Raw genomic sequence first — 20,435 nt, 5'->3', positions numbered from 1 at the left:
ATTCTAGAATTACAGAATCAAAACAAAATGTTGGCATACCATATTCAAACCTGATTAACATAATGACATACTTTTATTTGAAAGCCTTATCAACTTCCTGCAATTATCTAATTTTTTCCATAGTTTGACAGTCAAGCAGTACAAAAGACAAACAATTACCCAAATTCGAGGATATTTTGACAACGTTTTCACCTCATTACCGAACTAGAGTTAATACTTCACTCTACCTTAGGGGTATGGTGATGCTCTTCCATATAAATTCAATTTACATCTCAAACAGATTCAGTTAAAAAAATATGCAGACTACATATGAATACAACACTTTCTCTTTTGCAGTTTTTAAAGATGAACAAACTCACTTAAGAGCTGTTCAAGATGGATTGATAAGAAGGCATCCCAGGAGAAGAGAAGATCTCACCTGGGAAAATGTGAGAAATTACTGAAGTGTGAGGTGACTTTTAAGTCTATAACTCTCCTTTTCCCTCCCACCTTCCCTAAAGAAAAATAATAGAGTTTGACAAGCTTTACTTTCTTTAATTTCAAGAATTTCTAGAGATTCATGGTCAAAAAATTGTAAGTAATAATTAAACTGAAGAAAAAACAAATTTAAAGGCTTGAAACTGAAAAAAGGACAAAGAATGAAAATAGACAAGTTTACAACTAGTCCTTTTGAAACAGAGTTCAAGTTTCTGCACTCAAGAATTTTCCATATCTGAAAAAGTAATCCATGTAAACAAGTATTCTATATAATGAGTTTATTCCAAAAAATATTTGACTTTTTAAAAAATCTTTTTTTGGAGAGATATCTCATTGTGGGATATAAGGGAAAAGATTCTGGAAGTACATATAGTCAAAAGACTTTGGTTGCAAACCCCAGATCTTCAATTTATCAATGATGTAATCTCAGTCAAATCATAATCTCTTTTATCCCAATTTCCTAAACTAAACAATAAAGGAACTGAATGAGATGATTTTCAATCCATTCAATTCTGAATACAGTTTCTAATTATACTAAAATCAATTGCAAATCACTTTGCATTTTCCCCAAATAAAGAAAAATTTTAACTTCAAATAAATTCTGATCTTTTAGCAGATATCAATTGTTACCTTTAGTTACCATTCAGTCCACATTACTCATAGTATCAATGAAGGAAAAGATCTAGATTTCTCTTTATTGAATATGTTTGCTAATTTCTCAGTACCCTGTGAAACATGATGATGGAAGACCTTTCCTGAATGAAGAGGGCAAAGACTAATCTTTATGCAATCTGCATCTTTCTTCAGTTAAAAGTTTACAGTTTTTAATTTAATTTTTTTTTCCAGACAGTAAGGTTAAGTAACTTGCCCAACCTCACACAGCTAAGTAATTATTAAGTGTCTGAGAACAGATTTGAACTCAGGTCTGTCTGACTCCAGGGCTGGTGCTCTATTCACTGTGCCAACTAGCTGCCCCCAAAGTTTACAGTTTTTGCTAATTACCCATATCCCCAACCTTCCTCCCAAAGGCAGTACTCTGCTCTGAAATAGTAGACATTATTTGCTCTGTCTTCTTAAAAAGAATAAAGTGACAATAATGTAACCTATTTGAGATGAATTAGGATTGTAAATTGAACATCAAATGCTAAATCATTCCATAATATTCTGTTTATGGGTAACCTTACATAAGTCACTTCCTCTCCCGTGGTCTCAGTTTCCTAACTTCTAAAATAAATGGGTCACACAAGTGATCTCAATGATTCTATCCAGGTCTAATATTTTATGATTCTGTGATGACCAATGGGACCATTGGTTTATGTATACTTCCAGTTCCTTTGAATCCTATGTCTATAGTTTTTAGCCTATTATTTTGCTTTTATGCTCTAACTTCTAACCTCACTGCAATAAATACTTTGTGGCAACTATTTTGATTATTTTTCAGCTCCTTTTGAATTCTTGACCATATTTCAGAACGATAAGTTTGACAGTTAAGTGACACCAGGGTCACAGACATTAGCGTACTTTAGAGTTATTCAAATACATAATAGAAAGGATAAGTAACAAAAAAAACTGACCATAATAATGGTGTGTTTCTAACATAATTATGTTTCCTGACACTCTACCCCAATAAAACCCAGCTCATTCTAGCCAGCAAGTCAATTTTTACATAGAATATACTATAGATAGAATACAACTGGACTATAAATATTCAAAGTGTGAAGTGACAGCAAAAGAATCTCAAGCTTTACCTCCATGTAAAAGTGTTTTATATAGATTTAATACAAATGAAAAGTCATAACAACTCAGACAAAAAGCAAAAAATTTAAAAATGGAATCTGTTGACAGGAATATAAAAATAAGTGGCTTTTTGGGGGGTAGCTGCTCACTGGGCCTGGAGTCACAAAGACATCTTTGTGAGTTCAAATTTGCCATCAGACACTTACTAGCTGAGAGATCCTGAGCAAGTCACTTAACTTTTTGCCTCAGTTTCTCACCTATAAAATGAGCTGGAGAAGGAAATGGCAAATGGCTCCAGTATCTCTGCCAAAAAAACTCCAAATGGGGTTATGAAGAGTCAGACATGACTGAACAGCAACACTACTTAGGGAATTATAATTGCTAAGAGGTTTAATTATTTACAAAAATTCTCAACTTGTTATAGGATAATAGCTATCTAGAGTGGTAGAACAAGGTCAAGATTTTGAAGCAGAGGACCCAAGTTTAGATCCTGACTTTGCCATTCACTTTGACAAGTCATTCTTACTAAGAGGTGAACTACATGTTGTCAAGAACCAGGCTACCACATCACTTCCCAGCCAAGTATAACTAGATAACTTCCACAGTCCATTCCAGCTGTAAATTCTATGATTCATGATCTCTAAGATACTTCATAATTCAAAGTATTAGGGATTCTAGCAATCTTTTTTTATCCCTTCCTCAATCGAGATTCCAAATTAGTCTATTCAGAATATTCTCCCCCCTTCTGTGGGAACATATTTTTTTTTATTTTATAATGGAAATTCTTAGGAAAACAGAATATACTTTAGAGAAATTTTATCTATTACCAATTTTGCTGAAATAAATTTGGTAATATGAAGAACAACTCATACTGTTCCCTTAAATAATCACTAGTTTGATTTTCCATAGATGAAAAGAGGAGTGCTCAAATACATTCAATACTGATTCTTAAATAACTATTAGAGGACATTTGTGAGACTATTTTATTTTTGGAGTTCTATCATCTAACCATCCATCTTCCTAGTCATAAAACATACACTGGGTAGTACTAATATACTTAGCACTCTGTCAGAGTCGGGGGGGATATAAAATGAAAAATAACCTAATCCTAATTTCAAGGAATTTACTATTTAATAGGATAGAAAATGTTTAGGGAATACACACAGAGAGATATACACACATACACAGAATATATGCTGCAAAATGAAATGTGTTAAAACAAAGAAGATGTTTAGACAAAGTGATCTACTTAACTTTAGGAGTTTGACATCATTTTAATCTGGGGGAATCAGAGCTTCTTGGCAAGGACATCCTTTTGAGGGACATCTTAAAGTACCAGAAGCATTTCAAAAGGAAAAGATGTTGGAGGAATGCATAATGCATTTAAGTTAAAGGGGGAAGACTGGTGAGAATACAGATAGGTGGGGGTAACAAGATGAGGGATTAATTATGATAATACTTGAAATAAAGGCTTTTAGGTTTGCAAAGCCTTTATCATATATTATTAATTTGCACAGTGATTTTCTGAAGTAGATATTAATTTTATTTTTCTATTAAGTAAGTAATATTTCTGTGAAGTAGGCATTATTCCAGTTTTCAGATGAGGAAATTGAGGCACTAAATATTTAAGTGTCAGAACTTTCCAAAGAGTAGGAAATTTATCAATATTTCAGATATTTTTATTTAGGAAATCAAGATAGCTCTAATTAGGAAAAAAAGATGTTTCTGCCAAGGATTTATTTTGATAAATAACAATGAAACACCTACCTGTGTCAGACTTTATTCTGGGTGTTAAGGATAAAAAGAAGGAAAAAAAAAGGCATGACCATAAATACATGGTGAAAAGGTAGTAATGTAGCTAAGTGGCATTGGTCAAAAGTGGAATGTGAACCTATTCTCTGTCCAGGAGTCTAATCAGACTGTATTATAGAGGATAATGAAAGGGAGACAGCTTATAGAGGATCTTAAAAACCAGCCTTTTTGTCTTTATATTATTTGTATTGTTCCTTAGAGGTCATGGGAGTCATTGCCAGTTTTCCTGTTGGGAAGTGATATTGTGAAACCTATAATAGGATTTGAACCTCTAAGGGAGAATAATATATATATGATATTGTTTGTTCAGTTTTTTCAAGCATGCTTGACTTTTCTTGATGCCCAATTAGGGTTTTATGCCAAAGATATTAGAGTGGCTTGCCATTTCCTTCTCCAACTCATTTAGCAGATGAGGAAACTGAGGCAAGTAGGGGTTAAATGACACACAGCTAATAAGGATTTGAAACTGTATTTGAACTCAGTTCTTCCTAACTCTGAATGCAGCACTATATCTACTATGCAATCTATCTGCCTATACATATACCTTTTATATATACATATATACAAATATATAAAAATTGCATAAAAATATAAAGAGTTGAATATTTAGAAGATTCAATATGAATTCTAATTTAGCAGGATTTAACTATTCACAGACATTAATATTAACTACATCAACATTTTTTCCTCCAAAACTCAGCCAAGCAAGCCAAAAATTTGACATGGCACCAGATAATAGAAGTTGGCTTAAAAGTCAGGAGAAGAAAAGAAAAAACCTGAGGTAGAGAGAAGCCACATCTCACCTCCACCTAAATTCAAAATATGGACAAGGCTTGAGGGAGAGGGAGGCAACTGCTATGTCCTCATCTGTATGCTGTATACTGAAGGTAACTTGGTAGGTTTTTTTCTCTGTATACATTTATTGTACATATTAAAACATCTTTGCTTAGGTGAGTGATAAGGAGATATAACAGGAATCAGCAAATGAGTCATATCTAAGTTTTTAAGTGAGTACATATCCAAAATCAAGCAAAGTAAACTTTGGTCTCCTCAATGAAAGAAATATTTTACATCTAATACATGTGTTCTGTTTTCATCTGAGAATAATTAATTCTATAGAGCATCTTGGTGAACAGGATCATACTCAACTTAATCTTGACAAGTGAGATCAATGCTCATTTGCAAACTAAATGAACTAGACCAGGAACAAATTCCAGGGAGCACATCATCACAAGGGAGTACAACATCATGGGAGAGAAATCCAATCACCCAAAAACAAGGTGGCTATCTATGAATATGGCAGAAAAGTAATTCAATTGCTATCCATAAGCTGAACTCTAGCAAAACATTGACCATGTTTTACTAAACAAACTTGCCAACAAGGTACATAGTATGCATGTATGTACATAATCCATATATATATATATATATATATATATATGCAAATAGAATAAAAACAGTATACCTCTCCATATATATATATATTTAAATACAGGCATCTATGTATATATGCATCATGTGTATAGATAAATATATGCATCTGTAGGTACATCAGTGTTTCAGAATATTGACCATTACACATGCACATACATACATACATGCACAAGCAAACATATACTCATGTGGTTTAGTTTTGAAATTTCCTTGGTTCAGGGAATTTGTATTTTGAAAATTTGTTCCACTGGTGTAGAACAAGACTTCATCTATAACTTGTCATGGAAAATTTTCAAGGGAACTGAGAGGTTAAATGACTTTTCCAGTCTCCTAGCTAGTATCAGAAATTAGATTTGAATCTAGATCTTTGTTACTCCATCTGTGACTTCAGTGGTAATGGAAATTTGCAAATATGAAATTTCATCTACCAGTTCAGATCAACATCTACTTGATAAATTAGGTGACTTTCCTAGGGTCACACTGCCAACATCTGTAAGAGGTAGGGTTTGATACCAATGCTGGCTCTCAATTTACTGTGTTGCCTTTCATAAAGCACTCAGTAATTTTAAAATAATATTCCCATTAGATTAGACATTTATGGAGTAGATTGAAATTTTAAACATAGATATTTGGAGCAAGGAAAGAATTTTCTGATATATATATTTAGCAACTTTCCAGCCTAAACATGTGACTAAGTAAAATATAAAACCCATAATTAAAATATGCTTAAGTTCACTGATCATGGGAACAGTGGAATAGGGAAGACCTGAGAGGACATTTAAGGATAAGGAAGGATAATTGTATTCATTCATTAGCCATCAGCAATGCCTTGAATACCAGTGAGAAAGACAAGGTATGTGCCCTTTGGAAGACTATTTAAAAGATTCACTTTAAACTTAAAGCTGAGATTTTAAAATTATGATGTATATATTATTCCATTTTAACCTTATAGCATGGTGCCATTAACAAGTTACAAATCTGGCAATATAATATGCAATTTATAGAAATCCCCCAAGCATATAGACCTATGTATGCAACAGCATCTGCTAAGACCTTACTAAATTCCTAAGAGCTAGGAGTTCCATCTCAATTACTCCCCAATTTCCTGCTGGTAGCACATCTCTGTATCTATGGGTGTAAAATCAATAAGTGGGTTGGGCCTACCTCCTGAGTATTAATGGTGGGAGACATAATAAACTTCCAGGGCTAGCTTTCCTAAAGTGTTTGTGGATACGAGTTCCTGAGCCACAGGAAGTTCTTTTAACTGATTAAATACTTTCCAAGGGAACTGCTACATCTGTCTCGTCAGTCAATTTAATAACTGTAGCTCAAAAATATGGCAAGATTCTGACTTCCCCAAGATGCTTCACTTAACTTGAATATTATGGAGCTTCACTTCTTCAAAATAATGCTATGTGCCTATACTCCCCATGGCAATGGCTAATCTTACTATGCCTTGCAACAGAGTTCTCTACCTGACCTCATTATGACATTCTACCTTTTTTAAATCAGGTGTAGCATTGAAATAAGAATTTCAAAAGTGACTTTTGAATAAAAATCTACACTCTCACATATGAAATAATAACCTCATTGATATTTCAATTCTTTTTATTAGGGGGAAAAAAGATAACTTTAATTAGAAGAAAATTATTCCAGTCTAGAATTTCTACTAAATTTCATTCAACAAATGCCAATTTAACCAGGAATAGACACTATTTGAAGTGCTATAGATAAAAATACAAAATAATAATACTCATATATACATAATAAAGGTAAGAATGTGACCAGGTAGGAGAAAGATGATCTTGTCCATTATGATTATACCCATTGACTCTCATTTGTATGAGAATTTAGAGGGGAAGGGGGAAGAACAAATCCTTTGGCAAAATGTCAAAAGAATTATGCCTACATGGATAAAGTCTAAATCTAAGTAATTTAGTTATAATAAATGAAATAGGAAACTTTCTATTCTTAGATCTTCTAATAGACCACCAAATTTTAAACTAGTAGAAGAAAGGTCTTTGAACCATACACAATTCTCAATAACCAGGAAGTTTAGCCCAAAAGCAAAATAAAATTAAAAATTGAATTAAGGTCAATAGTTAACTTGAAGGAGCTCAGGCCTGTATTCTCAAGTTTGTTCCTGGTCTAATAGAAATAAAACCCAATCTAACCAAGGATCTAAGAAATAGATACGCCATTCCTCTAAAACTGAATCCAAATTCCTATGTATGATTGTCTCTACTCTTCATCATTTCACTCAAACCTAACTATATAAACTTGCTTTCCAACTACTCCCTAATATAACCTTTGTTCAAGTCAAATTTATCAGACTCATGCTATTCTTATTCCTAACTTATTGAGTTTAAGGGTTTGGGAGATGGTCTCTTGTTAGTAAATCCAATAGATACTTTAAAAATGCTGTGGCATTTAAAAATTTCAAAGTCATAATTTCTGAGTATTTCAATCATTTTATTAATAATGTCAGTATTTTAATAAAAGGATGATCCTCTGACCATCTTTTTCTTAGAACAAAGACAATCATGGAAGCAGGCTCACAGCTTATATGTCCACTGGAAAAGGGGTAATCCCAATAGTGGCAATCAACTCTGATTGCTTGACAATTAATGAGAGAATGAAACTATTCAAATGAACTTTGGTTGTGTCATTTACTTCTAAGGCACTCCCAGCCTTGAGTAATCTATCAAAGAATTCATCCCCATTCAAACCTGAGTACAGCACAATTGTATCCAATTTCATTTTCAGGAATGTCCTTCAAGAAATTCAACTTTTGAAATCAGTACTTTAGAAAAAGGGGAGCTCTGGATCTCCTCAAATCATTTCTTTCTAGTTGCTGATGACTTGAACTTGTTCATGCTATTTACCCCCAAAAAAAACTTAGTCTGCTCTCTTCTACTTATCTAAATCAAATTTATGCACTAAGGTCCTCTCAACATCCCCCATGAAGTTTCCCCTGTTATCTTCAATCCAAAGTCGTTACTCCCATCTTTGAATATGTAATGCATTCTATCAGAGATATATCATACCACTGAATCTCCTGCTCAGATAAATTTTAGGACCCTTTGAGGACAGACTATATTTTCATATAATCCTCTACGTTTTTCAGCCAAGTTGACCTATTTGCTCCCTGAATTCATCATTCCACCATTGCAAAAGCTGCCAAGCCCACCAAGATTATTTCTTTTTTTACCACAGTCTTTTAGAAACTGTAGGTTGCTTGTTTTGATATTTTAGTTGCTGGTGCTCTCTTCTTCTCAAAATTATATTATATACGTTTCTTGAATGCTGTATCTTTCTTGTGAGTTCATGAGGGGAGGAAGAATGTCTTTTGTTTTGATTTGTTTTGAATTCCCAACATACAGTACAGTATTTTGTACATAGTAGATGCTTAACATATGTTTATTGAATTGAATTCTGAATTCTTCAGTGGGCCAAGTAAACTGAGGCCATTTCATAAGGTCCAAGGACTGCCAAACATCACCTCTATCTGATGTCCTTAACTCTAGATCAAAAGTAGGGAAACATTTTTCTCCCAAGGGTCATTTGGATATTTATAGCATCATTTGTGGGCTATATTTGGTCAAATATTTAATCAATTCAACTCTAAAAAGTTGCCAGATTTATTGAATTTTGAGTCCTACTTGCAGTTGCTTTGGCAATGCAAGACCAATACAACCCAAGGAGTTCCCTGCCCCTGCTCTAGATGGTCCCTTAGGTATCTAGGTTGTATATTCAAGACTTATCATTATTCTCATGGTAGAGTCTCCACTCCTCATCACCAACTTGGAAATAACCCTGCAGCCATTCTGTGGGAGCATCACTGAGATGGAATCTTTTTCTTGCTATTATGCTAAAACACATCTCCTGACTATAGCTCAGGGTCTGGAGAACTATTTTCCATCCTTCTTTTCTTCTTCCTTCCAGAGAAAGAGAGCACTTTAGGAATTTGACAAAGGAAATGAAACAGCCTCTGAATAAACAAATGACTCTGCTAATTTCTGTAGAAACAGCATCATACCCAGGAAACCTAGGGACTTCTCTAGGAAATAGGATACCAAACTTCTTTCCTGGGCCTGAGAGAAGAAATGTGATCCCTGCTTCAAGAGTCTAGGGAAAAGACATGGATCCCTCAGAGAACCCTGGTCCAAGAAGGGGATCCTACCCTTGGCCTCAGGAAAGTTCTGATCTGAGGGGGAATCATGGGGTTTGCTCAAGGAGACCACAGTCCACAGAGTGAAGGGAAGGGTGAGGAAACATGCCTTTTGCTTAGGGAACTTTTAACCTGCGATAGAGAAAGAACCCTTGACTCCATTTGGGGTAAGGAAAAGACAGGAAGAAATAAAAAAAGAAGAGGAAAAAGAGAGTTATAAGACACATCCACTTGTAACAGAATGAGCACAAGAGACAAGTGACGGAAATAGCAGAAAGAGCCATAGAGATAAAAGCACAGACATGAATAAAAGGCATTCAGTTCATTTATTCAACAAATAAATACATGTTGTTGTTATTCAAAAAAAAATTATCAAATAAATACTTGCTTGCTGATTGATTTCCAGGTCAGAAAACTACAACAAACAACTGGCCCAAACTGTGAAATTTCAGGATTGCTCCACTGCCCCTTGAAATAACATGTCTAAAACCTTGTTTATGAAGGTTAAAAAGAATGGATGCTACAAAGCTGATTTATAAAGTAAATTTTACTAGGTTGATCACTCCATCAACTCCAAAGAGCTGAGGGGAACAGAACAACATAGAACATATTCAGGAGACCTGAGTTTGAATGCTCTGTCAAACAATTCCTAATTATGTGATTCTGGGCAAGCCACAACTTCCCAGAGTCTCAGTTTCCTGAGATGTAGAATGAAACTAATGAAGTTTATGCTATTTACCCCACAGGGTGGTTGAAAATACATTACAGATCTTAAATCATGATATAATTGTAGAATTTTATTAAGGATTTTAATATCCTGCTATTATTGAACTTTTTTTTCCCTTAGGGTTTTTAGTTTGTTTTGCTTTGCTTTTGGCATTTCATCTCTTAAAATGACTTATGATGATGGCACAAAGGAGTTTGTTTATTCTGTATATGATCGTGGGTAAATCATTTAACTTGTCATTTCCTCTACAAAAAAGAGGATGGACTAAATAATCTTCAAGAGCTCTTCAACTTCAAAGTTATAAACCTATGCATTCTGGAAATGGATGAGAGCATAAGAGATCTTTTTTAGACCCTAAAATGTAAAAAAAAAAAAAAAAACCAGTGCCAAAAGAAAATTATAAATCAGTAAAAAAAAAAAAAGGACAAAAATTCAAAGGATAATTCAAGTCCTCTACTTTCTACTAGATTGGATATCATTATTCCTATTTTTAGGGGAGATGATTTACTCAAAGTCACATAGATAACAGTAGAGTACAGATTAGAAATCTAGTCTCTACTACTCTTGTCCAGAAAAGCCACAAAGAATTTGTCAAACCATCTCACAGAAGAAGGATTAGATTTAATCTTTATAATGAGGTGAGTTGGGTAAATAGATTTCATGATGATCAACCATGAAAAACTTAGCTACTCTGATCACTACAATGATCCAAGATAATTTCAAATTCCAAAGGATCTATGATGAAAAATGCTGTCTGTCTGTCTCTAGAAAGAAAGTGTATGAAGCCTGAGTGCAGAATGAAACATGCTTCCTAAAATTTTAAATTTTTCTCTCTACTTTTTTTTGCAGCATGCATGGCTCATATGGACATATGCTTTGCATGACTTCACATATAAAAAGAGTATTATATTTTTTGCCTTTTCAATGCATGGGGAAAGGAATGAAGGGAGGGAAAGAATTTGGAATTTGAAATTTTTAAAAAATGATTGTCAAAAATAAATAATAATTGAATTCTAAAAGAAAAAATAAATAACCTAAAACCTAAGTAAACAGATTTCAGCACAATTTACACTTTTATAATAATATCCAACAATGAAATGTACTATCTTATGATACACAAACCTCATAACTAATTTAAGCAATCATAAATTAATCAAGCACTAACTATGCTAGACACTGTGCTAATCAAAAGAGATACAAAGAAAAAGTAAGACTAGTCCTTGACCCCATGGAATGTAAATCCTATACAGGGATGTTTCATGACTAGGGAAAAGGAACATTAAGTTAAATTTTAAAAAAGTCATAAGAGAAGTTTAAAAAGAGAGTTTTTAGTGGTTTTAGAAAAAGCTTTTTGCAGAAGCTAACACTGTAACTGAGCTGTGAAGCAAGCCATGAATTCTATGAGAAATGAGAGAGGATGGAAACATTGCAGATATCAATAACAGTCAGTACGAAATCATAGAGAATGTGCATTATGTTGGTCAATGCAGTTGAACTTTAGATGGAGCAGAAGAGAGTAATATGCAAGGTCAGTCTTATTGTAAAGAGTTTAAAATGCCAAAAAGCAGTTTACACACGCACACACACACACACACACACACACACACACACACAAACACACAGACAGAGTCCACTTAAATATACAGATTAGAGGGGGTGGCTAGGTGGCACAGTGGATAAAGCACTGGCCCTGGAGTCAGGAGTACCTGGGTTCAAATCCGGTCTCAGACACTTAATAATTACCTAGCTGTGTGCCCTTGGGCAAGCCACTTAACCCCATTGCCTTGCAAAAACCTAAAAAAAATATATACAGATTAGAATACTAGTCCCTAATGCTCTTGTCCAGAAAAGCCACAAAGAATTTGTCAAACCATCTCACAGAAGAAGGATTAGATTTAATCTTTATAATGAGAGAAAACATAAGTAAGGTCAGTTGGGCAAATAGATTTCATGATGATCAACCATAAAAAACTTAGCTACTCTGATCACTACAATGATCCAAGATAATTTCAAATTCCAAAGGAATTTGAATAAACTCAACTAAGGTAATATATAATATACTCACTAAGGAAAACTTGTAGGAAGGCTATAAAGAACAAAATTAAGAAATTTCAAGATGCCTAGATATTTTCAGTTAGTCTCCTATTATGCAAAGTGTAGGCTTAGCCATTTCTCAGACCTTCCTCCATCCCTTTGAGTCATATTTGGGACATAAAGTCAACTTGGATCTATGTCTAGTTAATGAATATGATTTTATAAAGGTGGAATTGTCTCTATCTAAAACCATTTTCCTCAAGCCTTACAAGCCAATGTAAGAAGGATCATATTGAGTCATTTTGTCAGTTGTGTCCAACCCCATATGGAATTTTTTTTTCTGGCAGAGATCCTGGAGGGTTTTACACTTTTTTTTTGTCTGACTCATTTTATGGATGAGGAAACTGAGACAAGCAGGGTTAAGTGACCTGCTTAGATTCACAGAGCTAGAAAGCATCTGAGGCTAGAATTTAACTCCCAAAGAAGAGTTTCAGGCTCCAGATCTGGCACTCTATCCCCTGTGCTTCCCAACTAATGCTTATGATAAAAATAGTTGTATTGTTGATCCTTACAACCCCATGAGGTAAATGATATTATTTCTTTTATGAATTAGGAAAACTAACGTGAAGAGGAATAAATTATATTGCTTATCTTGCTGGGGCAGCATTTGAATTCAAACATTTCTGACTCTATGTTCAGTTCTCCAACCACTGCACATACACCCCACTCCCCAAGTTAAATACTATTAAGGGATAACAAATATCTAACCACATTTCTTGGAAACCTAAAAGATAAAAATCCATTATCACTTTTAATACAAAAATAAATAATAAAGTTTAATGACTCACCTATATACTTATATCCTTCTTCTCCATTCACTATGGGTCTTGTCCAAGTTGACTTTATGCCCCAAATATGACTCACATGGGCACCTTCAGGAGGATATAGAGTGAATAACATTTCGATAGCTTTTCCCATTTTTACGTTCTCAGAGGGAATTTCATCACATTCTAAGGTTTAAAAAAAACAGAAAATGTTCATAAATCTTTCCTAATTCATTATTTTCTTAGTTTCCATAAAATATTTCCTATAATATATATATTATACAAATATTTAATATATGCATACATGTATATATTTAGAGTTTTGCATTTTAATACTATGGAAACTAGTTTTAAAAAAAGCAAAGATGATTCTTGAAAAAACCTGTACAGTAACTAAGAGAACATTCTACACATTAACAATAACATTGTGAGTTGATCAGCCTTGATGGAAGTAGCTCCTCTCAGCAGTTCAGAGAGCCAGAGCAATCCTATTAGAATGCCTTTGGACAATACTATCCCCATCTAGAGGAAGAAAAAAAAAACAAATCAAAACAAAACAAAAATCCCTTCAGAATCTGATGAATACTACATTCACTTTTTAAAAAACGTTCTCTTATGTACTTCCCTTAATCCTAATTCCTCACATCAAAAATGTCTAATCTCTAGACATATTTAACATAAATGTGCATATACAATATTCACCTGACCATTCACCACTGAGGGGAGGGGGATGGGATGGGAGGGTGGAAGGAAATTATGTAACTTAAAACTATACATATGCATATAGGGGAGAAAAGAAAAACCACTTAAATATGGTTCAGTTTATTTCAGAATAAAATACCTTAATAGCCAAGACTCACCAATTGGAAAATCCAAATATTGAAACAATTTTTTAAAAATGCTACTGACCACTAGGAGAACACTAAATAACAACCTTTAAGCTATACAGATAATCAAAAGGGTATTTTAGGGGGAGACAAAAGAATTGCTTATGACAGCCTATAAATTAAGAAATAGGTTGGTCTGAAAATAGGTTATAGTTTAGTGAGTAGCAGGAAGAGAGTTGATCAATTTTCCATCTAGGACTTGTGATTTCTCTGGTTAGGAAACTCTTCTGACATTTACAGAAACTTGGCTTATAGGCTTAGAACAGAAATCCTTAACTTTGTTTGTGTTCTCCTTTGCCAATCTACAAGCACCATCTCAAAAAAAAAATGTTTTTTAAATTTTAGAATAAAATGCACAGGATTACAAAGAAAATCATTGATAATGAAATAGTTTTTTATTTGTTTGTTTTTTTAGTTCTCAGTAGAAATTATATTTAGATCAGCATCTCACTACTTATACCAAAATAAATAGCAAATGGATACTTGACATGGATGATGTTAAAATTTTAAAAAAACAACTATTTGTTAATACATCCAGACCATACATCATTTGGGAAATAGCTCTTATGCTTAAAAAATTTGAACCAGTTATTAAATTATTTGTAAAAAGTACTTTTAACAGAGAAATTGGTACAAAGATTTCTCCCTTCCCTTCAACTCTACCCCTTCTAAATCTTGACTATTTGGGATTTGTTTGTTCAAAATTTTAAATTTTATATAATCAAAATGTCTTTTTTTATTTCCTCAGGTCCTTCTTGCTTGTTTGGTCATGAACTGTAATTCCATCCATAGATCTCAAAACTTTCTTCCTTGTTTCTATGATTTGTTTATGAATTTAAAATCCTATATAAATATACAGATATTTATATAGGTTTTTAAATATAAATACATACATTTAAATATATATTTAAATGCTCCAAATTACTAATAGAGAAATGCAAATTAAAGCAACTTTAAGGTTCTACCTCAAACCCTTGAGTTTGGTTAAAAACTGGCTAAAAAAGAAGAGAAAATAATTTTGAAGGAGTTGTGGGGAAGGAAGTGTATTTATACACTGCTGGTGGAATACCATAATAACAAATAGGATCTTGATTACTTCTAATTTATCAATATTTTCCCTGTAATAGTGCACTCTGAACTAAATATAATCATTTAAATATGAAATAATAATTCAATTATTATATAAATCAATAAATCAGCCAGTCAATCAATCAGTCAATAAACATTAAAGTACTCAGTATAAGCCAGGTACTCTTAACCAATACTTTATTAGATTCAGTTATCAGGATCCTAGAATTGTAAACTTAGAGATTGAAGGGGGTTGAGTGTTCATTTGGTCTACCCTATTGTGTTTGGATCAAAAAACCAGAGATTTTAAGTGACCACTAAAACTCTTATAATTGGTTAGGTGACAATGAAATTCTCTGTCTTGAAATTTATTCTTCTCTCTCCTCCACCCCCTAGCCCATTCATACCATATTTCTTCTGGAACTTAAACACAACTGGGTGGACCTTGAGACAAATTACAATATACCTTTCACTTTTTTGCAACCCTGAGGGTCAGATGATTTGTCCAAGGTTATTCAAATAGTACTAATAGTAATTAAGAGAGTTGACAATTGAATATATGTACTCTCTTAATCCAAACCAAGCATTTTTTTTACAAGCAAGCATAAATCTTCCAAATGTTATTATTATGAAGCCATCATCTCTCTATTTTGTCCACGAGGCTATCATGAGAAGCTTTTTTCAAATATTTTACTGAATCAGATGTATAATGTCTTTAGCATTGTCCTGATCTAATAGCTGTCAAAGTTAGAAATGTGATTTGATAATAGAAAACTGATGGGGTATATTTCAATCAATGCTTCTTTCTCTAAGTGCTCACAAATTATCTATTTAAAAATAAATTGACTTCCTACCTCTGATTCCATAATCATTGTTGTATATCTTTGCCCCCTATTTAAATTTCCAGTAGATTTCCCCAAATATCCTTTCTCATGCTTGCAGTAAATGGCTTGGTATCTTCCTTATTAAGATGATTAAAATTAACAAAAAGGAAACTCCCTTCTTTCCCTTCCATCACTAGTCAAAATTTGTCAGCATCATCACTCACTTTCTTCTGTATCTCTCTTTTCAAAGAAACGAGCATCTCTTACTAAGACTAAAACAACAGCCTTCAAATTAGTTTACCTGCCTCTAGCTTTTCCATTTTCCAATCTATCTTCCATATAATTGCTAAATTAATATTTCTAAAACAAAGGTATGACCATGTCACCATTCAGCTATTACAGTTACCTATTGTCTCCATAATACAAACTATTTGGCTGCTTCCTCCTATAGGAAGATTTTCCTAACCTTCTACTTATTAGTGTTCCTTCTCAATCTACCTTATTTTAGATGTACTTTTTATTGAAATGAAGAATATAGTTCCACCTCACCCCCCCAACACATAAATTCTTTGAAGACAGAAATTGTTTCATTTTTGCTTTGCTATTACCATTACTCAAATTGACACTTTGATTAACAGTTAAGTATTTAATATATGTTTAATATAATTGAATTGAATTTCTGTCTATTGACTTGTGCCCCTTGACCCTATCTCCTCTTTCCATGCCCAGGATTCTAATAGTCAGATCGTTTATGTTCCCTTTCTACCCATGCATTCCCATCTACTTACATATATGCTCAAGTCTCCCCACTTACCTCATCACATATTCCCTTCACTGCCAAACTGTTGGAAAATTTGTTCACATCTGATGAATTCAATACCTCACCACATCATCTCTCTTAACTACCTGTCATTTAACTCTACTAAAACTGATCTCACAAGTTCACCAAAAGCCTCCTAATCATTAGATGCAAGTACCATCGTGGAGTGACATAGAGACATTCTTTTTCCCAAGAACAAATACAAAATAAATCTCTCATAAACCATTGTGTCTTCCCAAAGAAACTTTATATAAATGCATTTTCTTTTCAAGAGAAAAGCATTTTCATCAAAAATAAGTATCTTGTACATAGCTAATATATTTATATGCTCTCTTCCCCAATTGAAATGTGAAACCCTTGAGGGGAGAGATTGTATTTGCCTTTCTCAGTATACCCACTACTTAGCACAGTATCTGACAGGGGAAGAGTTTAATAAATACAATTTAATGATTTAGCCCTCTGAGCAATTGTTAAGCAAACCAGTTGAAATATATTAAAACTCTCCATTGTATACAAGTTTCAAAGAATACCTAGCAACAAGTCAGAGAACTTGGGTTAGAACTTCATCTCTGCTGCTCACATTGTGACCTTGAGAAAGTTAATATGCCTCTCTGCAAAGAATTTTTAGCCAAAACATGTAGGATTGGACCACAGGGTTTCTGAAGTCCTTTGCAGCTGTAAACTTACAGATTTTACCTGTGACCTTGTTTTACAAACTATTGGGGTAAGGAGAGTTTCTTTCTAATTTCATAAGGAGAGAATGAAACATTATTGCCTCCTGATTGGAAAAAAATTATGGCATTTCACATTAGTTTTTAGTAAAGTCACATCATGTAAATTTAATCTCTTTCCTTTGCTTCTGTCACATGGTAAAAAGAAAAACACTCTAAGAAGAGATGCTGGAGGAAAGATTCCTGATCTTTCAGTTTCCCTTGATATTACTTTGTCAGGTAAGTTGAGCAAATGAGGAACTGAGATAGTAGTGATAATTCACAGTTGTGAAAGAAGCTGGGAATGGGAAATCAAAGTTCTAAATAGACTCCAAAAGAAAAGAGACAAGCGTTTACTCCTTTAAAGTCATAAAGGGAAAAATAGGGAAGGAAAAGTAGGAATTCAAGTTTACTAATAAGAAGGGCACCTAGGTTTTATGACATTAAATCTTTTGGGTTCTATATTTTAAAAGAAGTACTCTATTTAAATTCTCTAATACATACATATATATGTATACACTGTAAAATATATATAATGTAACAATATAATACTGTTTATAATACTGTATTAAAAAGAAATACAATTTTAGTTCACTATAGACAAGTTAGGCAAGATAATTAAATAAGCATCCAGACCTGTGCAAAAGACTAAAGTCACAAATTCAAACAAAATGAAAGACAATTTCTGCCCTCAATGAACTTACTTTCTAATAGGGAAGGACACAACAAATAAAAAGAAGCCGAAAAATAGGAGGAGGATCTCCTAGTGGGGGAATGATGGCAAAGTCCATAAAGTCAGAAGTTTAGCCTAAAAATGAGGACCAATGCCCAAAATTCATCAGGAGGAGGGTCTGGCAGAATAGCAGGATATTCCAGGATGACAAGATCCCAAGCCCTAAAGAAAGTTCCAGAATGAGAGAAAATTAAGTTGCAGTGGAAAAGTCCTTAGAGTCAAAAGCATGACTGGGTAAGCCCAAAACATGGTCACCTTGTGTCTGTTCCCATATGAAAGCCCCCAAAGGAACATAACATTAAAAGAATGGTGCAGCATGGCAGATGGATTTTCCAGTGAAAAGACCTGAGACCATACTGAGGAACTGAGGGAAATTCCAGGATGAGACAACAGCTGTGTCAAGATAGCAAAATCCATTGAGTCAAAAGCATAGGAAAGAGAGGATGGAAGCAAAATTTTAAAAAATGCTCATCATTCCATCTCAGAGAGACCACAAATATAACATAAGGCTACTATTTAGATAAAATGGTATTGAACATCTCCACCAACTTAAACTAACTGAAAGCAAAGGATAAACAGAGTTTCTTGAGTTCTGAAAAGGCAAACCTATAAGGTGGAGAGGAAAGGGAGGAAGGAAGGAAGGAAGGAAAGGAAAGGAAAGGAAAGGAAAGGAAAGGAAAGGAAAGGAAAGGAAAGGAAAGGAAAGGAAAGGAAAGGATAGGACAGGAAGGAAGGATAGGAAGGGAAGGGAAAGAGGAAGTAGAGGGAGGAAGGAAAAAAGGAGGAGGGGAGGGAGGAAAGAGGGGAGGGAAGGAGGGACAAAGGAAGAGAAGAAGAAAAAAGAGGAAGGAAAGAAGAAAAGAAGGAAGGGAGGAAAGAAGAAAAGAGAATAGGTAAGGAAAAGGGAAAAGTAAGAAAAAGGAGAAGAGAGGAGTATTTATTAGGCTCAAATCTGTGCCAGTTACTATGCTAAGCATTTTTCAGATATTATCTCATTTAATCCTAACAACCTTGAGAGATAAAAGCTATTATTATTTTCATTTTATAGTTGAGGAAACTATGATTTATTTAGGGTCACATGGCTAGTAAGTGTCTGATGCTAAATTTGAATTCAGTTCTTCCCAACACTAGGTCCAACACTCTATCTACTTTATCACTTATTTACCCCTCACAGAAAAAAATAATGACATACAGAAAGGAGAGTTATCTAGTTTTGTGCCTTCCAGAAGCCTATATTTGTAATCAGTAATGGAAACAAAGCCTCTAAATCACATTTGTTCAAATAATACCTAATGTTTTCAACATGTAGCGATAGCCTGTGATTACTGTTACCATCCAAATAACTTTCAGTGCTGGTTCTAAAAAAGTAGGTGCAATTTTAAAAGAATATGTTGAATTGAGGATATACAATGTTCTTTTCCTAGAGGGAATGAAAACATTTTTATTGGCATCACATAAGATATCAAATCAATCAACTTCTTACTAGTAAGAACTCTGCTCTAAAGACCTAAACCATTCCCTGATCCCTGCAAAAATGACCCTGTACTCTTAAAGGTTTCAAATGTGGGTACATTTATTCAATGATTAACCTGTTTGAGAATCTCATTCAAAGAAGGTTGACTAACCAAAGATGAATTTATTTCATTTATAGCCACTCAACAATACAAATAAAATTAACAAACATTTATTATTTACTACCTGAAGAGCACTACAGCAGGGGTTTGGGATAACTATTAGCTCATTTGATCACCACAACAAAGATATAAAGGCAAAATGAAAATGTCTCTGTCTTCAAGGGACCCAGATTCTCCTCCAGGTATACAAGCATGCAACCAAATAAGTAAATATCAAATACAATGCAAAATAATAAAAATAATAATTTCTGAAAAGAGAGCTGATACTAGCTGGGCAACACAGTCCCTCTGAGTCATAATTTATTTATCTGAAAAATGGAGCTAAAATCCATTGCCTATACCACTTTGTTCTTTTAAAGAGGGACTCTCTATTAAACTAAAAAGGAAGTGTCAAATCTGTTTCAGTGAAAGGATCAATGAAATTATGGGTCCGTGAAAGTTTAAAGTATCAATAACTATAACTTTAGTTATTCCCACAGAGAATTCCTTCTAATTCACTGCTGTTAATTTCACAATGTGAGGTAAATGATTCACAGTCCTAAG

At 33.7% G+C, this 20,435-nt stretch overlaps 1 protein-coding gene across 2 annotated transcripts in view; it reads right to left on the bottom strand.

The window, feature by feature from the left end:
• Positions 1–20,435, bottom strand: part of IQCM (IQ motif containing M) — a 620,635-nt gene that overhangs the window by 99,674 nt on the left and 500,526 nt on the right. For both annotated transcript variants that reach the window (XM_074229157.1, XM_074229156.1), the window contains exon 12: positions 13,241–13,402. In XM_074229157.1, the coding sequence (XP_074085258.1) occupies positions 13,241–13,402 (162 nt within the window). The remainder of the gene's footprint in view (positions 1–13,240; positions 13,403–20,435) is intronic.

This window comes from Macrotis lagotis, chromosome 3, assembly GCF_037893015.1.
Source record: "Macrotis lagotis isolate mMagLag1 chromosome 3, bilby.v1.9.chrom.fasta, whole genome shotgun sequence".
Classification (NCBI taxonomy): domain Eukaryota; kingdom Metazoa; phylum Chordata; class Mammalia; order Peramelemorphia; family Peramelidae; genus Macrotis; species Macrotis lagotis.
Note: the sequence above shows the minus strand (reverse complement) of the source record. Positions and strands in the feature narration are given on the sequence as shown.